The sequence below is a fragment of the Elephas maximus genome, chromosome 14 (genome assembly GCF_024166365.1).
Source record: "Elephas maximus indicus isolate mEleMax1 chromosome 14, mEleMax1 primary haplotype, whole genome shotgun sequence".
In the NCBI taxonomy this organism is placed as follows: Eukaryota; Metazoa; Chordata; class Mammalia; order Proboscidea; family Elephantidae; genus Elephas; species Elephas maximus.
Genome location: NC_064832.1, coordinates 26934606 through 26958488, shown reverse-complemented (window position 1 = coordinate 26958488; position 23883 = coordinate 26934606). Strand labels below are relative to the sequence as shown.

The 23883-nt window shown below is 41.4% G+C and overlaps 1 protein-coding gene across 3 annotated transcripts in view; it reads left to right on the top strand.

Moving 5' to 3' along the window:
* Positions 1–23683, top strand: part of RNASEH2B (ribonuclease H2 subunit B) — a 147342-nt gene extending 123659 nt beyond the window's left edge. Inside the window, exons 10-12 of one of the 3 annotated variants that reach the window (XR_007513038.1) lie at positions 16542–17551; positions 17666–17778; positions 20225–23683. Coding sequence is in view for 1 of the 3 variants with exons in the window: in XM_049852912.1 (XP_049708869.1) it covers positions 16542–16574 (33 nt within the window). In the remaining 2 variants the exon portion in view is untranslated. Of the gene's footprint in view, positions 1–16541; positions 18194–20224 lie in introns of those variants that run through there. The other 2 variants (XR_007513035.1, XM_049852912.1) reach the window with 2 other exon arrangements.
* Positions 23684–23883: the final 200 nt, after the last annotated feature.

Below are 23883 nucleotides of genomic sequence, written 5' to 3'. Positions count from 1 at the left end.
GGGTTGACTCTGCTTTTAGGAGACAGCTCTTCCCCAGTCATATTTTGAGTGCCTTCCAACCTGAGGGACTCATCTTCCAGCACAATATCAGACAATGTTCCACTGCTATTCATAAGGTTTTCACCGGGTAACAGCAGGCTATTAAGTTTTCTGCATAAATATCTTTTTTAAAGACAGTATAGCAGTAGACCAGTTGCCATCAAGTTGATTCTGACTCATGGCAACCCTGTGTGTGTCAGAGTAGAATTGTGCTCCATATGGTTTTCAATGGCTGATTTTTCAGAAGTAGCTCACCAGGCCTCCAGCCTTTTGGTAAGCAACCAAGTGTGTTAACCATTTGCATGACTCCAAAGACAGTATAATTTTCCATTATTTATGTATTTGATTATTTAATAATCATGATCCTATTTTGGATATTTAGATTATTTCCAGATGGTCACTGTTATACATAATGTTGTGAAGAATCAGATTGTATGTAAATACTTGTTCACAACTTTTATCCTTTCCTTTAGAATGACTTTCTTACTTTTCCTGTGATATGATGTCCCAGGTTCTTCCTGTACTTCTCCTGCCCAAGCCCTGGAATCAGGCTTTTCTCCAAGGACCCCAGTTCCTTTTAGTGGAAAATGGTATTTAGAAACCAAGATGTAGCCACAAAGTGTGCTCATTTCTATTGGTGTGTCATTGTCTGCTTATAGGCCCACTTAGTGGCCACAGCTAGGAAATGTATGTGTGTGTGCTTGCATATATGTACATAAAAAACCCCAAACCAAATATACACACGATATAATCCTCTATCAAAATATCTAAATCTATCCATCATATATATATATATATATATATATATATATATATATATATGTATGTATCGGAATCGGCTCAATGGCAATGGGTTTGGTTTTTGGTTTTGGACATATATAGAAACACACACACACACACCTGTGTGTGGTCTTTTTGTCAAGTTGAAGAAGTTCTATTTCCGATTCACTGGGAATTTTTATCATGAATGAGTATTATATTTTGTCAAATACTTTTTCTCCATCTATTGAGATGATCATACAGTTTTCCTTTAATAATGGAATGTCTTTTAACTGGTGAGTTATAATGATTAATTTTTAAGTTGCTAATATAGACTATTATCCTATACTCTTTATTGTGGTAAAAGTATATATAACAAAACATTTGCCAATTCAAAAATTTTACATATATAATTGAATGACATTGTTTACATGCATAATGTTGTGCAACAATTGCCGCTATCTTTTTAAAATTATTCCACCACCATTAACAGAAACTCCGTGCCCCTAAGCAATAACTCCCCCTTTCCCCTCCCCTCCCACCCCTACTAACCACTATTAAGCTTTGGTCTGTATACATTTGCCTATTTCATATAAGTGGGATCATATGGTATTTGTCCTCTTGACTTCTTTGACTTAGCATAATGTTTTCAGGGCTCATCCTTGTTGTAGCATGTATCAGGACTTCATTTCTCTTTATGGTTAAGTAATTTTCCAATGTCCAAACATTGGACGTGGAACCAGGGATTTCATTGCTGATGTCAGATGGATCCTGGCTGAAAGCAGAAAATGCCAGAAAGATGTTTACCTGCGTTTTATTGACTATGCTAAAGCATGCAACTGTGTGGATCATAACAAATTATGGATAACATTGTGGAGAATGGGGATTCCAGAACACTTAATCATGCTCATGAGGAATCTGTACATGGATCAAGAGGCAGTCCTTTGAAAAGAAAAAGGGGATACTGCATGGTTTAAAGTCAGGAAAGGTGTGTGTCAGGGTTATGTCCTTTCACCATACCTATTAGGTCTGTATGCTGAGCAAATAATCCAAGAAGCTGGACTATATGAAGAAGAATGGGGCATCAGGATTGGAGGAAGACTCGTTAACAACTTTTGTTATGCAGATGACACAACCTTGCTTGCTGAAAGTGAAGAGGACTTGATGCACTTACTGATGAAGATCAAAGACCACAGTATGGATTACACTTCAACATAAAGAAAACAAGAATCCTCACACCTGGACCAATAAGCAACATCATGATAAACGGAGAAAAGATTGAGGTTGTCAAGGATTTCATTTTACTTGGATCCACGATCAACACCCATGGAAGCAGCAGTCAAGAAATCAAAAGATGCATCGCATTGGGCAAATCAGCTGTAAAAGACAGATTTAAAGTGTTGAAAAGCAAAGATGTCACCTTGAGGACTAAGGCGCGCCTGATCCAAGCCATGGTGTTTTCAGTTGCCTCATGTGCATGGAAAGCTGGACAATGAATAATTAAAACCAAAGAAGAATTGATGCCTTTGAATTGTGATGTTGGTGAAAACTATTGAATATACCATGGACTGCCAAAAAAAAAAAAAAACAAACAAATCTGTCTTGGAAGAAGTACAATCAGGATGCTCCTTAGAAGCAAGGATAATGAGACATCTCACATACTTTGGACATGTTATCAGGAGCGATTAGTCCCTGGAAAAGGACATCATGCTTGGTAAAGAGGAGGGTCAGCAAAAAAGAGGAATACCCTGAACGAGATGGATTGACACATTGGCTGCAACAATGGGCTCAAGCATAGCAACAATTGTGAAGATGGCACAGGACTGAACAGTGTTTCATTCTGTTGTGCATAGGGTTGGAGCACCTAACAACAACAACAATGTTCCAATGTATGTATATTCATTCATCTCTTGATGGACATTTCCGTTGTTTCCCCCATTTGCCTATTGTGTATAGTGCTGAAATGTACATTGGTGTATAGGTTTCTGTTTGCGTTCCTGCTTTCAGTTTTGGGGGTATATCTAGCAGTGGGATTGTTGGCATATGGTAGTTCTATGTTTAACTTTTTGAAGAACTGCCAAAGTGTTTTCCACAGTGGCTGTACCATTTTGCATTCCCACCAGCAATGGATGAGTGTTCCAGCTTCTCCACATCCTTGTCAACACCTGTTATTTTCTTTTTTTAAAATCTTAGCCATTGTCTTAGTCATCTAGTGCTGCTATAATAGAAATACCACAAGTAGATGACTTTAACAAAGAGAAATTTATTCTCTCATGGTCTAGGAGGCTAGCAGCTTAAAGTCATGGTTCCAGCTCCGAGAGAAGGCTTTCTCTGTCTGTCCACTCTGGGGGAAAGTCCTTGTCATCAATCTTCTCCTGGTCAAAAAACTTCTCAGCACAGGGACCCTAGGGTCCAAAGGACATGCTCTGCTCCTGGCACTACTTTCTTGGTGGTATGAGATCCCCGTGTCTCTTTGCTCACTTCTCTCTTTTATATCTCAGAAGAGAATGGCTCAAGACATAATCCAATCTTGTAGACCGAGTCCTGCCTCATTAACATAACTGCCACTAATCCCATCTCATCAACATCATAGGGATAGGATTTGCAACACACAGGAAAATCGCATCAGATGACAAAATGGTGGACAATCACACTACACTGGAAATGATTGCCTAGCCAAATTGATACACAAATTGTTCGGGGACAAAATATAATCCGTAACAGCCATTCTAGTGGGGGTGAGGTCACATCTCATTGTAGATTTGCATCTCTTTAGTGGCTAATGCTTTTGAGCATCTTTTCATGTGCTTGTTATCATTTATGGAAAACCCTGGTGGCATAGCGGTTTAAGTGCTACAGCTGCTAACCAAAAGGTCAGCAGTTCGAATCCGCCAGGTGCTCCTTGGAAACTCTGTGGGGCAGTTCTAGTCTGTCCTGTAGGGTCGCCATGAGTCGGAATCGACTCGACGGCAGTGGGTTTGGTTTTTTGTTGTTGTTTTGTTTTTTAATCATTTATATATCCTCTTTGGTGAAATGTCTATTCAAGCCCTTGCCCATTTTTTGGACTGGGTTGTCTTCTTGTTGTTAAGTTGTAGGAGTTCTTTATATATTCTGGATATTAAACCCCTATCGGATATTAAGGTCCCCCAAATTTTCTCCCAATCTATAGGTTTTCTCTTCCCTTTGTTGATAAAGTCCTTTGAATGATTGATTTTTTAATGTTAAACTTACAGTCTTGCTAAACTGTACTTGGTCACTGTATTATTCATTTCATATACAGTATTAGGTCTTATTTCCTGATGTTCAAGATTTTTGTATCTCTGTTCATGAGGGTTATTGATCTGTAATTTTCTTTACTTGTAATGACTTTGGTTTGGTATCAGGGTAAAACGGGCCTTATGCAATGAGTTTGGAAATACTCTCTCGTCACCTATGTTCTGAAAGAGTTTGTGTGAGGTTGGTATAATTTCTTCTTTATGTGCTGTACAGAATTCACCAGTGAAGCCACTTGGTCCTAGAACTTTCTTCCCTGGAAAGTTTTTTAACTGCCAACTCAGTTTGCGTATTAGATATAGGTCTATTCTGATTTTCTCCTGTTTGTGCCAGTTTTGATAATTTCTGTCTTTCAAGAAATGTGTCTATTTCATCTAAGTTATCAAATTTATTGGCATAAGTTTTTCATCATATTTTTATTATCCTGTTAAGATCTGTGCATCTATAGTGATATTGCATACCCATAAACCAAGTATCAGAACAGAAAATTGCAGTGTCATTACCTCTCGATGACCTTATCTCGGCTTCGCCTGTCCCTTCACCGATGTCCCTTTTCTGCCCCATACCCAGTGCAGGACCCGCATTGCATTTAGCTGTGGTACCCTTTTTACCCTCGTCTGTAAGAATCCCTCAGTCTTTATTTGGTCTTTAATGACCTTGACACTTTTGAGAATTTTGGTCAGTTATTTTGTAGACTGCTCCTTAACGAGGGCTTGTTTGGTATTTTTTACATGATAAGGTTGAGATTATGTGTCTTGGCAAGAATACCACAAAGAAGATGCTGGTCCCTTCTTAGGGCATTCTACCAAAAGTACACGATGTCAATATGTCTTATTACTAGTGGTGCTAACTCTGATTACGTGGCTAAGGTGTTGTCTGCGAGGTTTCTTCACTGTAAAGCCACTATTTTCCCCTTTATATTTCATAAGTATCTATTAAATACTTTGAAACTATGCCAACATGCTGCTTCTCAAGAACGTGATCATTTAATAATACTAACAAGCACTGTATAGCACTTATGCGTTTGGCCCTGCTCTAAGCACTTTACATAAAATCATCTAATCCCCGCAGTAACTCTAGTTGTTGGGCAGGGTGCCATAGGACCCAGAATAATGACACCCACCCCAAAGGGCAGAGGATGAGAGGAGAGGCTGTGTAAACACTGGCATTAGCATCTGTCCTGGACTGAATTATGTCCCCCGAAAAATGTGTGCATCAATTAGGCTGGGCCATGATTCCTGGTATTGTGTGGTTTTCCTATATGTTGTAAATCCTGCCTCTTTGATGTTAATGAGGGAGGATGGGTGGCAGTTATGTTAGTGAAGCAGGACTCAACCTACAGGACTGGATTGTGTCTTGAGGCACTCTTTTGAGGTATAAAAGAAAGAGGTGAGCAGAGAGCCGGGGGGACCTCATACCAACAAGATAGCAGTCCTGGGAGCAGAGCACATCCTTTGGACCTGAGGTTCCTGCGCTGAGATGCTCCCAGACCAAGGGAAGACTGTTGTATCACAAGGACCTTCCTCCAGAGCTGACAGAGATAGAAAGCCTTCCCCTGGTACAGACACCCTGAATTTGGACTTGTAGCCTACTCAACTGTGAGAGAATAAACTTCTCTTTGTTAAAGCCATTCACTTGAGGTACCAGATGACTAAGACAGCATCCCTATTGGAGGTAAGCTCTTTAATAGCAAAAACTCTGCTATTCAAGTTTGTGTCTTGCACAGTGCTAGGCACCGAGTCTGCAACTGACAAATGTTGAGTACATGATAGGTAGCTGGAATTATCTAGCCAGTTGAGACCTGACAGTATTTTTCCCAGGGTCACAGGCAAGATCTTGATCTATCTTGGTCTTTTAAAGTGCCAAAGGTGTTATCTGGCCTTCCTTTTTATCCTTCAATATGCCAAGCTTGTTCTCACACTGGTGCCTTTTTATGATGGTTTATCTTTATACCCTTTTCCTCCAGATCTTCACATGGCTAGTTCCAGCTTGTCATCATCACTAATCTCAAAAATCACCTTTTCAGAGATGCAGTCTCTGACCTTCCTCACCTGCCTCCATCTCCTACTCAGTCCCTCTTCATCCCATTATTCTGCCTTGTCTTTCTTGATAGGTCCTTGTCTGGCTGGTTCATGGTTATATCCACAGCACCAAACACAGGGCAGCACAACAGATTAGGCCTTCAATAAATAGTAGTTGCATGAAAGAACTAATCAACTAGCCAATCAGTCTTTACTGGGCACTTCAGACATGTCTTGTGCAGTACATTTGGGTCCTTTGAATGGTCTGTGGTTTCCAACTAGAACTGCAAGTTTCATTCTAAGAGTGATGCTCTAGTATTTGAAGTCCAAGAACAGATTCATAAACTTCTTGTATGGATCTTAAACTTGTAAGCCAGTGACGGAGGCAGTGAATGAAATAGCACAATCTTTAGCTTTTCAGGATGAAAGCGCTGTGAGTTTTCTTGTGTCAGTTCATGTGGACCGCACTTCTCTAGACATTTTATCTGTGTCACAAGACTTGAAGATAGAATACATTGTTTACATCTGTGTGGCCGTCCTAATGTTAATAAGTTTGCTTTTGAATGGCATTTAGAGATTATTTATATTAAGCCCACGACCTAAATGATTGAAGCTGGAAAATACATATGGTCTCTATAAACTCCTTATCTTCCCAGGAGTGTTAAATAGGAGCTCTCACCATGACATAGCCACAGATTAAATGGCAATTTGGGAGATCATCAATTTTGTTTTCTTGCATGTTTGACTTTACCTTTGACTCCAAGATGTAGATCCTAACCTCACTTGCAACATTAACTACAAAGTGAGTAGTAATTGAAAAATGAAGCAATGAAAGGCGTTACACATGCCAAGTGCTGTTTTGGGGAATGATATTAGGAACAAATTGATACGAGCTTATACATACACACACACACACACATACATAGGCACACACATATACAGATACATAAGCATACATGAACATATACATGTACTACACATATATGCCCATATGCATGCATACACACATATATCCTGTCCTTTCAAATTTTTTAAAGAATTTCAAACTAGAGCTTTTTTAGACTTTATTATAGCAAACATTGGGATATTTTAGCTTACTCAAATCCATTTTTTTTTTTTTTTGGCCCATTGCTTCTCTTATTACATCTTTTTGATTGATGTGATGAGTGTGGGAAAAGCATCAAAAAAATTCTGCAAACTATAAAACCACTTGGGTGTGCACACAGAGAAGCCTCCATTTTTTCATCAAACCACATATATTTATGAAATTAATCCCAGGGTACCACCTTTCTTTCCCTTTTTTATGTCCATTGTGCTATCTAACTTATTTTCAGTTCAGATTTATCTTATACTGTCAGCTCTCAGGCCTCTTCACCTGTCAAGGTTTATGCTTCTCTGCACTCCCAAAGAGCTTTTTGTCCATAAGATTTAATGCGGCTGTCCAGTGGGTTGCTTTTCCTTGGCTGGGGTCTATTTCATAGTGTGCTGCTGTCCATTCCCAGGATCATACTTCTCTTACTTGGGGCCTAAGCAAAACACAAAGCAATTTAGAAGTTAGAAGTGAAAAACAAAAATATACCCATTTACTTACTAAACATACAAACATAAACATAAGAAAAAATACAAATCCATAGCCATCAAATCAATTCCGACTCACAGCGACCCTACAGGACAGAGTAGAACTGCTCCATAGGGTGTCCAGAGAGCGGCTGGTAGATTCAAACTGCTGACCTTTTCATTAGCTGTCATAACTCTTAACCACTGTGCCACCAGGGCCCCACTAAATGTACAGTGCTGTTCATATTGTATGCAAACTTGTGACAACAATAAACATATCTTCATTTTTAAAAATGTAAATGAAATGAAAAGTAACTTCAAATGACAACCTTGTTTTAGGACTAAAAAGACCAAATAATTTTTAAAAATTTACTGTTGTAAGTATATAGGTAACAAGATATTTGCCATTTTAACAATATCCTTAAGTACAGTTCGGTAACATTCACTACTTTCACCACATTCAGCCATCACCATTAACCGTTCCCGAATTTTTCCAACACCCTTACCAGAAACTCAGTGTCCCCTAACCATTGCATCTTCATTTCCCCCTCCCTCCCACCTGCTTCTCATAACCACTCATAAACTTTGGTCCTATGTTGTACTTAGGTGCCGTCGAGTCAGTTCCGACTCATAGCGACACCATATACAACAGAGCTCAATGCTGCCCAGTCCTGGGCCATCCTCATAATCATTCTTATGCTTGAGCGCATTGTTGCGGCCACTGTGTCAGTCCATCTCATTGAGGGTCTTCCTCTTTTTCACTGACCCTCTACTTTACCAAGCATAATGTCCTTCTCCAGGGACGGGTCCCTTCTGATAACATGTCCAAAGTGTGTGAGACGTCTTGCCATCCCTGTTTCTAAAGGGCATTCTGGCTGTGCTTCTTCCAAAATAGATTTGTTCATTCTTCTGGCAGTCTGTGGTATATTCAATATTCTTCACCAACACCATAATTCAAAGCCATCAAATCTTCAGTTTTCCTTACTCATTGTTCAGCTTTGGCATGCGTATGAGGCAATTGAAAACACCATGGCTTGGGTCAGGTACACCTTAGTCCTCAAAGTGACATCTTTGCTTTTTAACACTTTAAAGAGGCCTTTTGCAGCAGATTTGCCCAATGCAATGTGTTGTTTGATTTCTCGACCACTGCTTCCATGGGCGTTGGTTGTGTATCCAAGTAAAATGAAATCCTTGACAACTTCAATCTTTTCTCTGTTATCATGATGTTTCTTACTGGTCCAGTTATGAGGATTTTTGTTTTCTTTAATGTTGAGGTGTAATCCATATTGAAAGTTGTAGCCTTTGATCTTCATCAGTAAGTGCTTCGAGTCCTCTTCACTTTCAGCAGGCAAGGCTGTGTCATCTACAAATCGCAGGCTGTTAATGAGTCTTCCTCCAATCCTCATGCCCCGTTCTTCTTCATATAGTCCAGCTTCTTGGATTATTTACTCAGCATACAGATTGAATAAGTACGGGGAAGGATAATACCCTATCACACACCTTTCCTGACTTAAAAACACGCAGTATCCCCTTGTTCTGTTTGAATGACCAACTGCCTTTTGGTCTATGTACAGGTTCCTCATGAGCACAATTAAGTGTTCTGGAATTCTCATTCTTCACAATGTTATCCATAATTTGTTATGATCCATACAGTCGAATGTCTTTGCATAGTCAATAAAACACAGGTAAACATCCTTCTGGTATTCCCTGCTTTCAGCCTGGATCTGACATCAGCAATGATATCCCTCATTCCACATCCTCTTCTGAATCCTGCTTGAGTTTCTGGCAGTTCCCTGTTGATGTACTGCTTCGACCGCTTTTGAATGATCTTTAGCAAAATTTTACTTGTGTGTGATACTAATGATATTGTTTGATAATTTCTATATTCTATTGGATCACCTTTTCTTTGGAATTGGCATAAACATGGACCTCTTCCAGTCGGTTGGCCAGGTAGCTATCTTCTAAATTTCTTGCACAGACCAGTGAATGCTTCCAGTGCTGCATCTGTTTGTTGAAACATCTCAATTGGTATTCCATCAATTCCTAGAGGCTTGTTTTTCACCAATGTCTTCAATGCAGCTTGTACTTCTTCCTTCAGTACCATTGGTTCTTGATCATATGCTACCTCCTCAAATGATTTAACATCAACCAATTCTTTTTAGTAGGGTGACTCTGTGTATTCCTTCCATCTTCTTTTGATGCTTACTGTGTCTTTCAATTTTTTACCCACAGAATCGTTCAATATTGCAACTTAAGGCTTGAATTTTTTCTTCAGTTCTTTCAGCTTGAGAAATGACGAGTGTGCGCTTCCCTTTTGGTTTTCTAATTCCAGGTCTTTGCACATGTCATTATAATACTTCACTTCGTCTTTTCGAACCACCTTTTGAAATCTGTTGAGCTCCTTTCTTCCATTCGCCTTAGCTACTTGATGTTCAAGAGCAAGTTTCAGAAGTTTTCTTCTGACATCCATTTTGGTCTTTTCTTTCTTTCTTGTCTTTTTAATGACCTCTTGCTATCTTCATGTATGATGTCATCCCACAACTCATCTGGTTTTTGGTGATTAATGTTCAACGCGTCAAATCTATTCTTGAGATGGTCTCTAGGTTCAGGTGGGATAAACTCAAGGTTGTACTTTGGGTCTCATGAACTTGTTCTAATTTTCCTCAGCTTCAGCCTGAACTTGGATATGAGCAATTGATTGTCTGTTCTGAATTCAGCCCCTGGCTTTGTTCTGACTGATGATGTTGAGATTTTCCATCTTCTCTTTCCATAGATGTAGTCGATTTGATTCCTGCGTATTCCATCAGGTGAGGTCCATGTGTATAGTTGCTGTTTATGTTGTTGAAAAAAGGTATTTGCAATGAAGAAGTCGCTGGTCTTGCAAAATTCTATCATGCGATCTCTGGCATTTCTATCACCAAGGCCATATTTTCCAACTACTGATACTTCTTCATTTCCAACTTACGAGTTCCAATCACCAGTAATTATCAATGCATCTTGATTGCATATTTAATCAATTTCAGGCTGCAGAAATTGGTAAAAATCTTCAGTTTCTTCATATTTGGCCTTAGTGGTTGGTGCGTAAATTTGAGTAATGGTCATATTAACTGGTCTTCCTTGTAGGCATATAGATATTATCCTGTCACTGTACTTCAGGGTAGATCTTGAAATGTTCTTTTTGATGATGAATGGAACGCCATTCCTCTTCAATTTGTCATTCCCAGCATAGCAGACCATATGATTGTCTAATTCAAAATGGCCAGTACCAGTCCATTTCAGCTCACTTAATGCCTAAAATATCGATCTTTATGCATTCTATTTAATTTTTGATGACTTCCAATTTTCCTAGATTCATACTTCATACATTCCACACTCCTATTATTAATGGATGTTTGCAGCTGTTTCTTCTCATCTTGAGTTGTGCCACATCAGCAAACGAAGGACCTGAAAGCTTGACTCCATCCATGTCATTAGGGTTGACTATTTTGAGGAGGCAGCTCTTCCCCAGTCATATTTTGAGTGCCTTCCAACCTGAGAGACTCATCTTCGAGCACAATATCAGTGTTCTGCTGCTATTCATAAAGATTTCACTGGTCTTTCCTCCTGGTCCACCTTAGTCTGGAAGCTCTGCTGAAACCTGTCCATCATGGGTGACCCTGCTGATATTTGCATACCAGTGACATAGCTTGCAGCATTACAGCAATACACAAGCCCCCATTGTATGACAAATTGACAGACGTGTGGGGTCTCTACACACTTGTCTTTTCTAGGTACTGTATTTTACACCAATTACATGCACTTTCTACATTCATTTGCCAGCCACGCCCCCCACAAGGTATTTTTGCATGTGCACTATGCTAGTTTTTTTTTTTTTACAGCAACATGTAAAAAAGAATTGGCATAGAGCCGCTTACAAAAATACCTTGCAGGGGGAGGGCATGGTTGGCAAACAAACATAGAAGGTGCACGTTACTTGTGTAAAAATGCAGTATTTCATACAAGTGGGATCATATTAAAAAGACCAGTTAATTTAAAGTACCTTGATTATACCTGGTAGAGTCCCAGCCCTGCCTCAATTCTGTGATCCACTGACAAATCACCAGCACTGCTGGCCCACAGCTGCCTCCTCCGTGATACAAGACTAACCCAACCCCAGGAATAGACTAGATGGTTGAATTGTTTTATGCCCTTTCCTATAGTTACTGACAGTTGGAGAGCCCCATCTCATTTATGCCCATGAGGAGAATGCTTTTAGAGATAGCATTCATCAGGCACTCTTCTAACTCCTAAGATGGATTATCTCATTGATATTATTTTTCTTTTCTTGGTTTTCCAAAAATACAATTTTTCAATGAAGGAAACACGAAGCACAATTATTGCAAAGTAATCACAAAGACTGATAAAATGCTTTGCAATTTCTTAAAGCTCTTTTCATGTGGATATATTCATTTAATCCTTCCAGAAACCATAAGGCACGAGTGGTATTATCTCCCCCATTTTAAAGATGAAGAAGGTAAGGTCAGATTATTGGCCCATGGTCATACAGCTAATAAGTGACTGAATCTGGACTTGAACTCAAGACCCCTGACTCCAGACTCATTCCACCACACAAATTCCCTCTCCCCAGAGGCCCTGCCTTTGACTTCTGTTACATCCTAGGAAGTCACCTCTCCACCAGATGGGATAGACAGCCTCTTCACGTATCTTAGGAATTTACTTTCTCTATATTCTTAAAGTTGACCCAGCTTGATTGGCCATGCTGTCTCACATATTTTTTTCCAAACACTCTTTTCTCCAGGACTAATCCAAAATTTCTTAATGTCTAGGGTCAGCTATGTTATGTGGTCAAAACTCTTCCTGGAAGACAAACAGCTCCAGGTCCAGGAAGAGTATAATGAGTGTTTCCTTAGTGTGCTTGGAAGATGCCCACAGGTTTGACTGGATCTGGATAATCAGAAGAAATGATTTGATATACATGCTTAGCACAATCAGAGTGACGAAGTTTTCCTCCTACATTGTCAATCATGATAAAAAAAAAAGAATTTTTTTTTTTATCATGATACCTTATATTTAATAGTACTCTGAAGTTTTCACAGCAGTTACGTATTTAGCATTTAAAGTAGTCTTTACAACACCCCTCTGAGGTGGACCAGAAAGCGGGTAGTATACCTGTTTTACAGAGAGTAAGTGGCAGAAGCCGGACACCCACCATCTTATTTGCCTAGCACTGCTGTAACAAAACATACCACAAGTGGGTGGCTTTAAAGAGCAGGAATTTATTGTCTCACAGTTTTGGAGGCTAGAAGTCCAAATCAGGGCATTGGCTCTAAAGCAAGGTCCTTCCTCATTGGTTCCTTGTTGTTCCTTCCTGTCCCTTGTGCCTGTGTTTCTGTGTCTGCTCTGCTCTTTGTATAAGACGCCTGTTAGAAGTGATTAGGTTTAGGACCCACAGTATTCTGGTATGACCTCATTTACAAACAAAAAGAAACCCCTTATTAAACTGTCATATTTACAGGTATAGGGATTAGGACTTCAACACATATTTGGGGGCAGACACAATTCAATCCATAACACCCACTCTTCCACCCTCAAGCCCAGGCCTCTTTCCTTTCTGCTTACCCAAGGACATTAGTCATACCACTGGCTTTGTAGCTTTTGGTCTAATTGTGTGTTTTATTTTAAGAAAAGAAAAATCAGACTGTATTCTGCTTCTTTCTCTTGCTATATTCATAAATGAATTATGCAGGTCAATTTCTCCTCAGCAGTGGTAATCCAAAATTTAAGTAAAGCTTCTACTTATCTGGTACATTTATATGTCAAATCTTTAATTTAGCTGTGAGCGTTTTAACATTTACTGTACTTCCATTAATAAATGTGTTTTTTTGGTGGCCTCACAACAATCACACCTATTTGAGAGGCAGAAAAGCACCAGATTAGATCTGCCCTCTTTATAGTCTTAAAAAAAAAACCTTACACATGTGTTTTAATCAGAATCTGTGTAAAATTAAATCTAGTCATTAGTTCTTGCAAAATAAATAGTCAAGGAATAAGTTTAGATTCATGCATTCATTTACTAACGTATACTGAACACCCGCTGTGTACCAAGCATTATTGTGTTGTTTATTGTTAGTTGCCATCTGTGACATTTTGGAAGCAGATGACCAGGCCTGTCTTCCAAGGCACCTCTGGATGGGTTCAAACTGCCAACTTTTGGCTAGTAGTTGAGCACTTAACCGTATGTGCTACCCAGAAAAAAACAAACCACACTCGTTGCCGTAAAGTCAATTCTGACTCCATAGCTACCCAGGGACTCCTAAACATTGCTCTAAACCAAAAACCAAACCTACTGCTGCTGACTCTGACACATAGCGACTGTATAGGGTTTCCAAAGCTTCTTTATGGAAGCAGACTGCCACATCTTTTGAAGTACTGGAAACCCAGCAGCTGTAAATATGACAGACAAAAACGCCTGCCCTCACACTTCACCAAAGAAGACATTCAGACAGCTAACAGATACATAAGGAAATGCTCACGATCATTAGCCATTAGAGAAATGCAAATCAAAACTACGATGAGATACCATTTTACCCCAATAAGGCTAGCATTAATCCAAAAAACACACAATAGTAAATGCTGGAGAGGTTGTGGAAGGACTGGAACACTTATACACTGGTGGGAATGTAAAATGGTACAACCACTTTGGAAATCAATTGGGCGCTTCCTCCAAAAGCTAGAAATAGAACTACCATAGGATCCAGCAATCCCACTCCTTGGAAAATATATTAGAGAAATAAGAGCTGTCACATGAATAGATATATGCATGCCCATGTTCATTGCAGCCTTGTTCACAATAGCAAAAAGATGGAAACAACCTAGGTGCCCATCAATGGATGAATGGATAAACCAATTATGGTATATTCACATAATGGAATACTACGCAATGATAACAACGATGAATCCGTGAAACATCTCATAGCATGGATGAATCTGGAGGGCATTATGCTGAGTGAAATTAGTCACAAAAGGACAAATATTGTATGAGACCACTATTATAAGAACTCAAGAAAAGGTATAAACACAGAAGAAAACATTCTTTGATGGTTATGAGGTTGGGGAGGGAGGGAGACGGGTATTCACTAACTAGATAGTAGACAAGAATTATTTTAGGTGAAGGGAAGGACAACACATAATACAGGGGAAGTCAGCACAATTGGACTAAACCAAAAGCTAAGAAATTTCCTGGATGCAACCAAAAACTTGAGGGGACAGAGTAGCAAGGGCTAGGGTCTGGGGACCATGGTTTCAAGGGACATCTAGATCAACTGGCATAACAAAGCGTATTAAGAAAACGTTCTGCATCCCAGTTTGGTGAGTGGTGTCTGGGGTCTTAAAAGCTAGCAAGTTGCCATCTAAGATGCATCAATTGGTCCCAACCCACCTGGTGCAAAGGAGGATGAAGAACACTAAAGACACAAGGAAAACATGAACCCAAGAGGCAGAAAGGGCCACATAAACCAGAGACTCCATCAGCCTAAGACCAGAAGAACTTGATGGTGCCAAGCTACCACCAGTGACTACCCTGACAGGGAACACAAGAGAGAGTACCTGATGGAGCAGGAGAAAAGTAGGATGCAGAACTCAAATTCTAGTAAAAAGAGTGGAGGGACCCCAGGGGACATGGCCCCGGACTCTCAGTTAGCCCCAAACTAAAACCATTCCCAAAGCCAACTCTTCAGACAAAGATTAGACTGGACTATAAGACATGAAATGATACTGGTGAGGAGTGTGCTTCTTAGCTCAAGTTGACGCATGAGACTAAGTGGGCACCTCCTGTCCAGAGGCGAGATGAGAAGGCAGAGGGGGACAGGAGCTGGTTGAATGGACATGAGAAATACAAGGTGGAGAGAAGTGTGCTGTCACATTATAGGGAGAGCAAGTAGGGTCACATAACCACGTGTGTATAAGTTTTTGTATGAGAAACTGACATGAATTGTAAACTTTCACTTAAAGCACAATAAAAAAAAAAAAGAAGAAGAAGAATGAACAAGTGTGTAAAAAAAAAAAAAAAGCCTGCCCTCACAGGGTTTCCCTTCTAGGGTGCATAGACGGCTGGTCTGTCAGATAGTGCTAGGGGCTTATGGGAAAAGATAAGCAGGATGGGAACAGAGTTCTGGGGAGGCTCTGAAGGAATGGCTTGCAATTTTAAATTGGTCAGGGAAGGCCTCATCTTCACCTCTTATCCACATTGTGGCACAGCAATCCGATTTCCATTAACAACACCTTTTTTATAACTTGTAGCTCCAGAAGAAGTTATTTTTGACATTATACTCAATAAGAAACACATGTATAGTAATTAAGCTTGTTCAGTTATATTCTTCAGAAGGATATTAGGGGCTACTGCTTCAACCAATTAGTCTATAAATTAGAGTTTACATAAAGTTTCCTACCCTTTTTTTTTTTTAAAAGAATCTGCCTAAAAAAAAAAAAGGACGAAACATGGTTAAGAATTATTCACCTTAAAACCTTGTTTTCATAGGTTTCTTTTATTTTCATTTTTCTTTAAAATAACAGTGTGTATTACAAAAGTTCAGGCACCTCCAACATTATTTTGCATCTTATTTCCTTTGATCATTGGCAGAAACACATCCTTCTTAGCCGGCTGCCTCTCCAGGAGCCTGATGTCTAGGCCTAGGGACATCACCAAGGCTGGCAACACTGAAACCCCTCCTTCACTTGCTGTCTTCTCTTAGAAGCAGAAAGAACAGCTGCTAATTCTCAGGAGTAAACCAGCCAGTCTTGCTTCCCTGTTCTAGAACTGCAGCTGGTGCCTGGGACTCCAGGTGAATGTCGTTCCTCAGCACCAGGACACAGACGTTCTTCTTTTCTCTCTAGATGGCAGCACAGAGACAGAGGAGGAACAAGTGAAGCGGCTGCATGGGAGACTCAGCTGCTTCCTGCAACACTTCAGATACCCCAAGAGCCTAAGACTTTTTTCTTCTGCGTTTTCTAGAAAATGACCAAAAGCAAAAAGGTGTATTCTAAAGAACTAACCACGAATGATTTGACTCTATCTGATAATTGCCTCTCGTCTTTGGAGCAGTGGCATGACACGCTGGAGCACTTGGTAAGGTGACTGTCCCGGAGCTTGAATGTGCTGATCGGCTTGGCAGGCGGCAGGTCTGAGGTGCAGGCGCATCACCCTGTGTCCCAGCCCCCAAGCCACATAAAAGCATGATCTCTGCAGTAGAGTGCCTCAGATCGCAAAACGGCTGGAGAAGGCGCGTGGTGAGATTCGGGTCATTTCTTAGGCCTGACCACGTTGGCCTGTTCTGCTTCCCTGAAGTCAGGCCTGCATGCTTTAGGTATGTTTGTGGCGACTCTAAGCGCTTGATTCCACGCTAAAGGCTTTGCGAACCAAGCTTCAACCCTTACTTTAAAAAACAGAAAGAAAAAAAAAAAGCCTGAGACCTTTCTTTGCCCCGTATCAATTTGGCAACTTTTAATTCATAATGATACCTAAACATACACGTTTTATGATCTCCTGGAGTTATAAACATCACCTCATTTTTAAAAGATTTGTCCAGCATGTGTATTATTTGATTTTTTATTTTAAATTCTTTTGAGAGTAAGGCATAGGATATGGAGGAAAGTTTAAAGTGGACACCAAAAGGTAATTTAGTGGGCAATTCTGGTGCATTGAGATTATGCCTTAAGGGACAGTGGGAGCAAGGGTTGTGCAAAAATATCCCGGGTTTGAGCTGTTTGCCCCCCGCCCTCCGCCCCCGACATGCAACAGCAACGGTGGAGGCTGCTAGTCAATGTTCCTGGTTTCAAGCAGCTTCCTGAGTCTGTTCTTCAGGAAAGAATTTTGTTTATTGAATCTCTACTCTTAGCTCCGTCAGGTAAGTAGAGCTTGGGTCTGGGAAGTGCCTTGTGCTTTTTATTCACCTCTTTTCACAAGTAGGGATTTTCCCACACTGCTGTAGTTGATAAGTGAATCCTCCTTCCTGTCCAAGAACCCGAAGCAAGAAGTCAGCTGTGGAATTCGGAATGCATTACACAGCCTTCCAGAGGAGTTTCAGAGGGGGCAGTCTCCAGAAATTATCTGCTTGAAATCCAGGCCATTTTGGTAAGAATCACGAGCCTGACACATAGGTCCACACACGTTGCTGGAGTGAAAACCTGGCTCTTTGCATATTCTCCTCACACAGTCCCAAGCACTGTCCTCAGAGATCAGTGTCTGTTTTAACCCAACACAGTTGCCAGCACTGGAGTTTCACTGCCAAGTGTGTTGTCTGTCCTTCAGAGAATCTGTTAGCCTCTCGGGACCACATCCCAGGTAGGGCCAGCTGGCAGGGTAGCTGCAGGGTGCCGATGGAACCCTCCCCTTAGCTCTCCCTCCTTCAGAAAGTCTGACCCTGAGAGACCTTGGTATGGACACCACGGACCCAAATGGCGGAGCTCCCCCAATTTGCGAAAAGCTTGTTGGTACAGTTCTGTTTCTTCCTTCTACCACTGGCTTCACTTAACAACTGTGTTCTTGCCCTCTCTCTGTCTCTCTCTCTCCATATATATTTAGACTTATATGGAGAAAACCCATATGACTGACTGAAGAGAGTGCAGAAAATGTTTCACACTTACTGTTTTGAAGCCTTGACTGTTTTTTTTTTTCCCCTGGTAATAGTAACCAAATTGCTTAACTTTATAGCAAGAACTTTAGAGACTGAATTCCTGAGCTCTAACCAAACCAAACCCAGTGCTATCTAGTTGATTCCAACTCATAGTGACCCTACAGGACAGAGTAGAACTCCCCCATAGGGTTTCTGAGGCTGTATTCTTTATGAGAGCAGATCGCCACATCTTTCTCCTGTGGAGTAGCTGGTGGGTTCAAACTGCCAACCTTTCTGTTAGTAGCTGAGTGCTCTAACCACTGTACCACCAGGGCTTTCCTGATACTTTTAACGGTCTTTAAGTTACTTAAGCCACCTATAAAGATATGCAAAATTGTACGGTTTTTACTCAATTTTTCATTTCCTCACATATTTTATATGACTTAGATAAATTAATAAAGGAAATTATAAAACTTTGATATTTTTGAGGCACCTTTAGAAGATTGAGATACATTTTTCTTTTTTACATCATCATTGCCAAAAGAGGTTGGCTATTGATAGATATTATCTGAAAAGACCAAACCCAGTGCCGTCGAGTCTAGACCAAATTAAACGGATTTCTTTCTTACTGGATTTGGGAGCACATATCTTAATGTGCATCGTAAAACTCCTAGAATGGATATAGTTTTTAGCATTTCTCAAGTGTATTTTACCACAGTGACCATTTTCCCAATATAGCGTCTTGATGAACTGATGTTCCATAAAATACCTTTGGAACTTGTAGCCTTCTTGTATCTTCCAAGGACATCACGCTTGGTAAAGTACAGGGTCAGCAGACAAGAGGAAGACCCTCAATGAGATGGAATGACATAGTGGCTGCAACGATGGGCTCAAGCCTAACAATGATTGTAAGGATGGCGCAGAAGCAGGCAGTGTTCCAATACTGTGGTATATAGGGTCAACGGCACATAACAACAACAACAGTATCTTCCTTAGACACATTATACCAGAGTGATATTCAAAATTTTTAATAAAAGCACTCATTACCCGTTGCTGTCGAGTTGATCCCGACTCATAGAGACCCTATAGGACAGAGTAGTACTAGCCCTAGCCCGTAGAGTTTCCAAGGAGTGCCTGGTGGATTTGAACTGCTGACCTTTTGGCTAGCAGCCATAGTTGTTAACCATTACAGCACCAGGGCTGCTAAGCTGATCCATCTACCCAGCAAATCTAGTGGTATTGATGCTTCCAACCGCACATCAGTGCCGCTTTAGCCTCAAAAGCAGATCCTAGTCCAGAATTCTATCCATTTAAGAACACTTGGGTGTTTTTTTGTTGTTCTGAGTTTTTGTTATTGTTATACATGTGTATGCTCACATCATTTGCTCCATCTCTATACAGCTCCTAAGAGCTTCCATATCACCAGCCTATGAAAAATCCAGTTGTATTCCATTAAATGTTATATATCAAAGTGGTTAAGTGCTACGGCTGCTACCCAAAGGGTTGGCAGTTCAGAGCCACCAGGCACTCCTTGGAAACTATGGGGCAGTTCTGCTCTGTCTTGTAGGGTCACTATGAGTCGGAATCGACTTGATGGCACTGGTTTTTTTTTTTTTATGAAGATGTTGGCAGCGTGGTTAAGAGCTTGACTGCTAACTAAAAGGTCAGCAGTTTGAATTCACCAGCTGCTCCTTGGAAACCACTTGGGGGCAATTGTACTCTGTCTTGTAGGGTCGCTGTGAGTCAGAATTGACTCGACGGCAACGGGTTTTGTTTGTTTTATGAAGTTATTAGGCTGAATACCACCTTTCAGTTATTATTCCAAAGTTTCAGAGCTCAATTACCCCAATACTTGATTAGTGCATAAAATCCTGAAAATATCCAGTCCAGAAAAGATCATTTTTCCCATTCCTCAAAACTGGGTCCTAGAGCCATGCCTTTTCTTATTCTGTACCACCTCTTTAGGTGACATCATCAACACCCATGGACTCAAGTGCCAGTGTGTACAGGTGACCAACAAATTTATATCTCCACCCACACTTCCCATCTGGGTTTCAAGCTTGAATGTCCAGATGCCTGCTTGACGTCACATTTTGGTGCCTCACAGAAAATTCAAACTCGTGATCTCCTTTACCAAAAACTGAAAAAAAGGAAAAAGAAAAGGAACGAAGGAAAGAAAAGCCACTTTACAAACAGATACGGTTCACTTCAGTTTTTCCTAGCTTTATCCAATCATACAAGCCACAAATCTTAGAGCCATCCTTGACCCCTCACTCTATTTCAACCTGGGCATGCCATGTATGGTCTTTCTATTTTATCCTGTAAAAATCGCACAAAACCAGACACCTCGCTCCATCCCCATCACCATCACATTAGTCCAAACCACCGTTATCTCTGTTCTGGAGTACTGCTGTGTTTCCCTCCCAGCCTGCCTACATCCGTTCTAGAACCCACCTGTCCCTTCTCTACACTACAGCCAGAGTGCACATTTCTAAATACAAGCTTCATTGTGTATCGCCCCCTGCCTCCTCCACACACACGCATCCCAGCTTCACTTAAAACCCTTCAGTGGTTGCCCACTGCCCTTAGGATGTAGTGTCAAATCCTTGCCATGATCTGTGAGGCTTTGCATGCTATACCTCCAGGACTCCCGTCTCTGCTGCAGCTACTCTACCTGTTCAGACTGTTATGGATTGGATTGTGTCCCTCAAAGATATGTGTTGTAAATCCCAGCCCCTATACTTGTGGATGAGGAGCCCCAGTGGCACAATGGTTAAGCTCTCAGCTACTAACAAAAGGTTGGGGGTCTGAACCCACCCAGCAGTTCTGTGGGAGAAAGACTTGGTGATCTGCTTTTGTAAAGATTACAGCCAAGAAAACCCTATAGGGCAGTTCTGCACTGTCCTATAGGATTGCTATGGGTCAGAATCGACTCGAGGGTACCTAAAAATAACATACCTGTGGCTATAACCCCAACTGGGACTATGGTTTTTGTTATGTTAATGAGGTTATGTCAGCGTAGGAAAAAAAAAAACCTATTGCCGCCGAGTCGATTCCAACTCATAGCGACTCTATAGGACAGAGTAGAATTGCCCCATAGAGTTTCCGAGGAGCATAGGGCATCTTAAATCAATCGTTTTTGAGATATTAAAGGAGTAGCTTAGGCACAAAAGCAAGCAGGAATGGGAGAAAGATAGAAGCCACATGAAGATGGCCAAGGAACCGAGGAACAGAAGCTGAAAAGAGACAAGGACCTTCCCCCAGAGCTGACAGAGAGCTTTCCCCTAGAGCTGGTGCCTTGAATTCAGACTCCTGGCCTCCTAAACCATGAAAAAAGAAATTTTTGTTTGTTAAAGCCATCTATTTGTGCTATTTCTGTTAGACCAGCACAGACCCTGAGGGAGGCCATGTTCTCTCTGGCCACTTAGCTTTGATACGTGCTGTTTCCTCTCCTGGATGTTCTTCCGGCCCCTCTCTAATTACCTGAGCCCTGATCTTCCCTCAGATGTCAGCCTGAAAGTCTACCTTAGGGAAGCCTTAGGGTTTAGGGAAGTGTTATGGATTGAATTTTTTTTTCCCCAAAACAGATATGTTGAAGTCCTAATCCTGTACCTCTAAATGGGACCGTGTTTGGAAATAGGATTTTTCTTGGAAGATATTATCAGTTAAGGAGCTTATACCAGAATAAAACCCATTGCCATGGAGTCAATCCCAATTCATATGGACCCTAGAGGACAGAGCAGAACTGCCCCATAGGGTTTCCAAGGAGTGGCTGGTGGATTCAAACTGCCGATGTTTTGGTTAGCAGCCTGAGCTCTTAACCACTGCACCACACCAAGTAGGGTGGGTCCTAATCCCTTCTGAGTGGTGTCTTATAAAAGGGGAGGGCAGACAGAGTCACTTGAGGGGAGACAGATGCCATGTGGAGCTGCGTCTAGAAGCCAGGAAAACACCTGGGGTGACCAGAACTTGGAGTAGACAAGGAAGGCTCTTCCCTTAGAAAGAGCATGGCCCCTCTGAGACCCAGAGTTTGGACTCCTAGTCTCCAGAACTGCAAGGGAATAATAAGTTGCCGTTCTTCCAAGCCACCCCGTTTGCGGTATTTTGTTATGGCAGCCTAGGAGACGAAGACGGGATGCCTTAGGGGTCAGATCTAGCACAGGCTCTCATGGTCCCCTACACCTCTCCTTCATGGAACTATCACAGTCACATTTGTATATTTGTGTGTATAATTGGATTAATATTCATCTCCCCAGTTACACAAAGCTTCATGAAGGCACAGACCATCTGCTCAGGAAAGAGCTTACAGAGCAGGTCTGAGCCTGCTGTCCTTAGAAAGGCCTCTTGCAGTGCTGGCCCTTGGCTGACATCTGGGAACTTGACTGGGAAACAGTTCCCTTTGCTCATATAAAACCCTCCCTGAATGATAATTGGCAAGAGTGGCCCACTGTGCCCAAACTGTTTGTGCAAAAAATGCAGTTTATGCTGGAACACTTGCTTTCCTTCTGAGGGGGCCTGTGTGACCAGTCCCGATAAAAACCTCGGGCACGGAGTCTCCAACAGGCTTCTCTGGGCAGAAAAACTGCACATACATTGCTGGAGTTTTGTGGCTGGGGCAGAGTGTGCTCTGAATGACCCATCACCACACTGAATTGGCCCTGCCTCGTGGTGGCCCCACGCACAGCAGAATGAAATGCCGCCCAGTCCTCCCATTCCCGTGACTGGTTGTGGGTCAGACCCTTGCGATCCGTAGGGCTTTCGCTGGCTGATTTTCAGGAGTAGATCGCCAGGCCTTTCTTCCTAGTTCATCTTAGTCTGGAAACTCTGCTGAAACCTGTTCAGCATCATAGCAGCGCACAGATGGGAGGTGGTTGGCCCAGAATTCAACCTAGGTCCCCTGCATGGAAGGTGAGAATTCTACCACTGAGTTACCTCTGCCTCCTAGGGTCCAGCCATGTATCCTCTGTGCACCGCTGTGAGTACAGCTGTATACTGATGTCTGTGAGCCCTTACAGCAGGTCTCCTAACATGGGAGTGGTCTTGGGGACCCTCAACATACCCTTCTATTTCCAGAACCTTGCACAGTATTTGACATTTAATAAGTGGTATAATGCATATAAATATATTTTTTAATAAAAATGAAAATGATCCCAGAGGGCCAGGGCTGTCTATTCTGTGAAAACTCTCAAAAGAACCCAGATAAAATATAATTTATCAACTACATCCTAACTACTCAAATGGGGAATGTACATAATTCTGGAAAATGCAGAATAAAAAAAAAACAATTCTGGAGATTTTGTGTGGCGGAGGCTCACAGGACTTTTTTTCTCATGAGGGTTAATTTTCTGGGTCTGAATTGTCAGGGGAAGAAGTTGGGACTGGGGACTTCACCTGGCCCAGATACTGCTTTTCTGGCTTTACTGCCTTCTCTCCCCACCTCTGCACCAAGTGTTTGTTTGCATTTCTGGCCAATTCTATGTGCAGAGTGACATGGCCTATGTCAGGAGCAGTGCTTCTCAATTTTGGCTCATCAGGAATACTTGGACGAGCTTCACAAAATGGATGCCAGGCTCCACCCCTAAAGATTCTGATGTAATTGGTCAGAGGTGTGGCCCGGGCACTGG